This window comes from Pterocles gutturalis, unplaced genomic scaffold, assembly GCF_000699245.1.
Source record: "Pterocles gutturalis isolate BGI_N339 unplaced genomic scaffold, ASM69924v1 scaffold31870, whole genome shotgun sequence".
NCBI classification, from domain to species: Eukaryota; Metazoa; Chordata; class Aves; order Pterocliformes; family Pteroclidae; genus Pterocles; species Pterocles gutturalis.
The window spans coordinates 1-6,029 of NW_010139259.1; the positions used below are offsets into that span (position 1 = coordinate 1).

A 6,029-nucleotide genomic window follows, 5' to 3' on the forward strand; every position below is an offset into this window, starting at 1 on the left:
CTCTATCCAGAAACACCCGAAATGGTGCCCTGGGCACCTGCCTGGCAGCAGCGGGAGGGATTTCCGAAAGGGCCGCTCACCTTTGCTCGCTTTCGCTCTCACCGATGAGAGGGAGCTGAACTCTGCACCCCGCGGTGAGCGCCTGCTCCCGCCGTGCCCCCGGTCCCCAGCCGCGGCCCCATGGTGCCTGCTGGGTGCTGATGCTCCTGTCCCTTCCTTCTGCCAGGAAAAGCTGCTCTGCCCTTGGCCGGAGGGCCACGGCGCTGCTTCCCAGTCTCCTCGTGCGGGGATTTATGTGTGGATCAGAGCAGAATGGATCGCTACCGGTATTTCATCTTTAACCAGAGGAACATGGTGGTGCTGGGGCTGTTCCAGATCGCCTTCAGCACCGTGTGCGTCGTCAGTGGCTTCGTAGATGGCATCTTCCGAACGGAGTCTCAGCTGGGCAAAACCAGAGCTCCAATTTGGGCTGGGATGGTGAAGTTGCACTATATTTTCTATGCTTTGTTTTGTGGGTTTGTTTTTTATTTTTCTGTTTCCCACTGCTTCCTACCAGTGCTCAGACTGGGGGTGGGAGGGAGGCCGCGACTCCTTGCCAGCTCTTACCTTGCTTCCTGCTTTGAACCCAGATAAAAAAAAGTTTCCTTATCATGGTATAGGCAGGAGAGTGCAAGCAGACTTCCCTCTGAAGGGTGAAATGAAATATATTTCTGCTGGATAATGTAGCAAACGAGGTGTAGTAGCAGTTGACAGAGTCTTTTCCAGAAGCACAGTGGCCCCAGAGAGGCCAGGGAGGGCACAGATGGGGACATTTCTTCAGGGCATTGAGAGCTGCTCTGTCCCCACAGCAGGTGGATGAGCAGCCAGGTGATGATCGGTGTCCCGCAGCTAATTCTTTGTACTGCAGTGAGGAGCGGTGCCACCTCCAGCTGGCAGCGGGCACCTTTGCTCCCTGCGGTCCGTCACCCCGGTGGTTCACACCCCGGTGATCCGTGCTGCTCAGGGCTTCTGCTGAAGCGCTCTCTTTCGTCCAGAGGCTGCCCATCTCCCGTCAGTAGCAGCTTCCTTGATGGATAAGGACTCGGAAGAGAAGTGCACATTTTTAACACGTTAATCACACGTGTAATCAGTGTTACTGCTTGGCCAGAGCCACAAAGCCAGTCAGAGGATTGCTGCCGTGGGGGTGGCGAGTGGGCAAGATGCATTTCACGCGGTGTCCTGCCACCAGGAGATGCTGCAGAGGAAAACAGAATAAATCAGCATTTATCTTTCCATTTCTGACCTGACAGTTATTCCCATCCAAGCCTTGAAAACAAGGGCCTTTCCCCTGCTCTGTAGCAGTCTATCTTCTAAATATGATACTTGTCTCCCGGTTACCAGCTCCTTTTGTGCTCTGCAGGTGATGGGAGTCCCAGGCATCCTGGCGCTGTTCTCCTCGCAGAGGAAGAATCCAGTTCTCGTAAGCTGGGGAGAAGGGGTTGTGTGTGCAAAATGTTGTTGGGGCAATTTAAAATGGTTTTGGTAGGGAACGAGCTATCTGGTTCTTCCGCAGGACTGAGAGCTTATTTACTTGAGTTATCTTCATAAAAGCTGCTGCGTTCCTAAGCAAAAGGAGGCTGCGGCGTTCCCTCGCTTTCTGTTTTAGCACACGAGCACTGGCTCTAGTAACAAGCAAAAAGCTGTAAAAACTCTGGCTTTTGAATGCTTTTCTTTTGGTGTCCCCTTCTCTTATTAAAAATTGTGTACACTGCAGTAGGAAACGAGTTATTTGACTTGCATGTCTCAGGCCGGTCTCTCCAGACGTGCAGACTCCAAGGGGGGATAGTGTTTATAAGTGAGCAATCGCTAAGCATGAAGTCTTTCAGTCCAGCTAGTGCCCGTTGTTAAGATTTGGGACTCAGCTGTACCCCAGACACTGAGTATCACGGAAACCTTCACTGCACTGTGTTTGGCTTCCAAGGGACTGTTGCTACCGGGTACTTTTTAGTGTTACAGGAGGTCAAAGGCTGGTACCTGCAATGCCTGTTAGTACATTTTCTCTACTTTAGTTGCATTGATTTGTCGGTGGGAGTTGTAATTCCTGCTCCCCTCCTTTGTCTCCTCTAATTTCTCTGCACAGGTGAACGTGCTGATAGTCGCTTCCGTAACCTCGTGTGTTGCCATCCTCATCGTCATAGTGTATAGCTCCCTCACGCTGAACTACGGCGAAGAGGAGGAGCTGAGTCCTGCCCCCGTCCACGTTATCCATACAGTGAGTACTGAGAGTGTGCTTCTTACTGGGAAGCATGACAGCCACGATGTGCAAACATTACTGGGCATGACTTGGAAATGGAACCAGGCTTACGGTGTGCCTGAGTTAGAGCTGGAAGCAGTGCCTGCAGCAGGGCACTTCTTTAAAGAAAACCTCTGCGAGTCTGCAGTGAGGTGCTGAACCCCGCAAGCCCTGCGCAGGGCTGGACAGAATCCTTTCCAGCGTGCACCCCAGGGGATCAAGTCACAGCAGTTGCAGGTCAGCTGAGTGAAACTGGGTATTATTTCGAGTGTGTCCCCCACAGTAAAGCTGAAAGGAAGGCGTGAGTTAGCCCTTTCGTACCTCAGAGCCGGTACAAGCGGTGGCTCCCCGTGCGGGTGAATCCATCTGAGGCGCATGAAGCTGGTCGTTATCTGTGGCAGGACAGAGCGAATGGCAGGCTGCTCAGGGCAGTACGGCAGGAAGACTTTTCTCATGTTCAGCGTGAAGAGGAGCAGCATTCCTTGGTGTTCTACTTATTGTTAAAGCTATTTCCAAGCCTGACGCCACTGCATAGCATCTTACATCTAATCAGAAGCCTTGTTTTACTGCGTGCTCTTTTCCTATCTGAGCTTCGCGCTTGGCATGCTCTTCGGAGCGCAGGAGGAAAAGCCTTAAGTAGCACTGGCTCTGGATAACTCTCCTACGATGCAGTTGCAGATCTCTTGCAGCATTTAGGATATTTTTTTGGTGGAGAACTTCACTTTTTGAACAAGGCTTTAACATTTCCTTTTCTGCTCGCAGAAGTTTGTGCTCAATAAAGTCGTCAAGGGCGCTAACATAGCCACGCTGGCCGCCTCCGCCTGCAGTGCTGTGGTGGTGCTGGCCATGGCTTACCTGGGCTGCCGGAGCCTTCCGCGCTGCTCCTGCTACGACAGCGTCACTGGGATGGTGAGTGAGGAGCCCAGGGCGCCCACTGAGTGTGGGCAGCGGGGGAAGAAACTGGGGAGAAGGTGTGTTTTTTCTTCTATAAACCCAACCTCAGCTCTACCCCTGTCACCCAGGACCAATTCTAAGAAATCAAGTGGATGTTAGGAGGGTTTTATTTTTTTTTTTTGTATTTTTGCTTTTGCTACCTCCCTCTTATTTGCAGTCTTGTGTGTGACCTAGCGTAAGTTATCTCCATTTTCCAAACCATTGGTGCTGAAGCTGCCATGGTCCCACTCCCTGTGAATCCGGGCTCTCCTTCTCAAGAACCGCTCCTTCTGGTCTCACCCTTACACCAGCGAGTGCTCCTGGTGCAGCATCGCAAAGACTTACTGGTACTTACACACCCAGATGCTTTATCCACAGAACTACAAATTCAGTAATAGCAATACCCCCTGTGCCACGTGGGAGGCGTAGGGGAGATGACACACCACCACATTTTACTGCCAGTTTGTGAGGACTCTCCCTCAGGTTATGGGGCACAGGCTGTGTCTCTGCTGAGCCAGCGCAGGCAGTACCAGCTGCTTCTCTGCCAGGGTAATCCTGATGCTGTATCAAAGCACATACCCCTGACCGGCTCATTTGATGAGGAATTAACGGGTACAGGTTACAGGGCAGCTGCTCTTGACTAAAGATACCAAGTGTGCAATGCTTTAAAGCTAAAACTTGTGAGGAGGAGTGGGCTGCGCAGACTTTTTAAAGCAGTTCAGGTATGTCTTCTTGCACAAACTCACAGATCAGAGTGTTTTGACAGCATTGTTTCATTCATAGGAATGGCTGCAACCCAGTGAGGACCAAAATCAGGCTGTGGAAATGGTCTGCGCTGTACAAAGTGAGTAACCCTTCCCATCCGGGTATTTGGGTATTCACCAGGGAGGTGGAAGGAACGTCCTGAGTGAGCTTTACATCCCAGGCCAAAATCCTGATAACCAAATACTTGGAGACAAAAGGAACTCAGGATTTTGCGCAAGCATCTCTACCAGGTTTAATGATTTCTTCTTTCCTTCCCCACACAGGTCCTGGGGACAGAATTTTTAACTTCCCAGATCGGTTTCCAGCCCAGGATGCAGACACAGAGGAAGATGCGTCCAAACCTCCACCATATATCAGAATGGCCTGAAAAAGTAGTTGAACATTTTAAAGCTACTAGTCTAAAAACATGGCAAAACAGATGCAAGAAGTTCTTCATCTTTAAGGATGGTTATGCACTTTTCCTTGGCCTTCAAAAAACACACACACAGAAAGAGAGAACTCTTGAATGCCTGACATTCGGCAAAGATGACAGTGCAAGGGGGAAGGTCTGCAGATGTTTTTGGACATTTGGACTTTGTATAGTTAAAATACCTCATTGCCTCTGGGAAGCGTGAGCATTTTTTCCTCCAGCTTTTTGTACTTAAATCATGTTTTATTCCGCTAGAATTCATCATGCAGTTTGTCTAGCAGTGTTAGCCTTAGACATTCAAATATTAAATACAATTAATTTTTAAAAGAAACTGGTTGTGGAGTATTTCCCCCTGCCAACTGCTATCTCGATTTCTCCCCCTCACCCACTGAATTGTGTGGATGACAGGATAATGTGTGAAGGATAACAAAGGAGCCACTTCAGAGTGCTTTCCCTCCTCCTCTCGGCAGGGATGAGGGCAGGTGAAGTTTATGATACGAAGCCTTGCCAGTGCCATTCAGGCACCTCTGTCAAAATGTGCATTCTGTGGGGTGTGCATGTGTAGGTACAATTAGTTTCAGTCCTAAAAGGTAATGCTGGAGTCTGGTATAGATGTATAGATGAGGATCTGTCCAGAAGTGCGCTCTCTCTCTCTGGGCCGCCCCTTTCTAGGGACCGTCTTGCTCTCTCAGTCAGCTCTCGCTCTCTCAGACACTCTTTATCTCCATTCTGGGACTGCGGTTTGGGGCCTCTCCCTGCTCTGGGATCGTTAGCCAGGAACAGGCTGAGTCTTGGTCATCAGGTGGTGAGCAGTATTGCTGTGCCTCATTCATTTGTATATTTGTATATATTGCTATTGTTATTATCAATGTTATTGTAGTTTAGTCATTAAATTGTTTTTATCTCAGCCCATGAGCCTCTTTTCCCCTTACCCCTTTAATTCTCTCCCCCGTCCCTGGGAGGGGGGAGCGAGCGGCTGCGTAGTGGTTTGTGCCAGCCAGGGTCAAACCGTGACACTCTGGGGCTGCCTGTGACTGCGTGTGCTTTACTGCCCACATCGCCACCCAGCACAGGTGTAATGCCATTGTTGCAGCTGTGAAGCGGGCCGACACTAGCAGCAGCGGCCCAGAGACCAAGTAGTTGCCACAAAAGTCTGCTGGCACCGCCATGCAGCGTGCTTTCCTCTCTTAGCTACGTTAGATCTGCTCCAGGGAAGAAACCACAACAGGAAACAGCAACTCATCTTTTCTTTGCTCTAGCAGGCTTAAACAAAATTAAACTTTGTAAGTAGATAGTTGTTTACCTGTAATGCAAGTTACAAGAAAAAACAGGGTTCTACAGATGAAAAGGGTTTGGTCTGAAGGTTTCAGTCTCTATGTTCCTGAGGTTTTCCTACTTGCATTGGTATGAGCTGGAGCAGAAATATTTGATTAAAAAATGGTAGCACCAACCACTAACTACAGAATCCACTTTCCACTTAAACCTGACCGTATTTGACAGGCTTTTCACATTATTGGCCTTTAATATAGTAATTTATACCATTGTAATTCAAGAAGTGATGCTGTGCTTTTTTCTCTGGCATAGTGCCTGTCAGCAAGCATCAAAGCGCTGAGCGTGACTGCTTTCCTCATCCTCAGAGGTTTCTGGCAT

General features: G+C 49.4%; 1 protein-coding gene across 1 annotated transcript; it reads left to right on the forward strand.

Annotated features, from left to right (window-relative positions):
• Positions 1-351: 351 nt before the first annotated feature.
• On the forward strand, positions 352-4,337 carry LOC104468986. The gene is made up of 6 exons (XM_010083296.1): positions 352-477; positions 1,400-1,459; positions 2,120-2,251; positions 3,035-3,181; positions 3,989-4,049; positions 4,234-4,337. The coding sequence occupies exons 1-6, from the start codon at positions 352-354 to the stop codon at positions 4,335-4,337; spliced, it is 630 nt and encodes a 209-aa protein (XP_010081598.1).
• Positions 4,338-6,029: the final 1,692 nt, after the last annotated feature.

Excerpts from the sequence above, each read along its gene's own strand:
- LOC104468986 (XM_010083296.1), top strand. The coding sequence starts at position 352 with ATGGTGGTGCTGGGGCTGTTCCAGATCGCCTTCAGCACCGTGTGCGTC. Across the intron at positions 1,460-2,119 it reads AGAGGAAGAATCCAGTTCTC|GTGAACGTGCTGATAGTCGC; the intron begins GTAAGCTGGGGA and ends TTCTCTGCACAG. Across the intron at positions 2,252-3,034 it reads CCGTCCACGTTATCCATACA|AAGTTTGTGCTCAATAAAGT; the intron begins GTGAGTACTGAG and ends TTCTGCTCGCAG.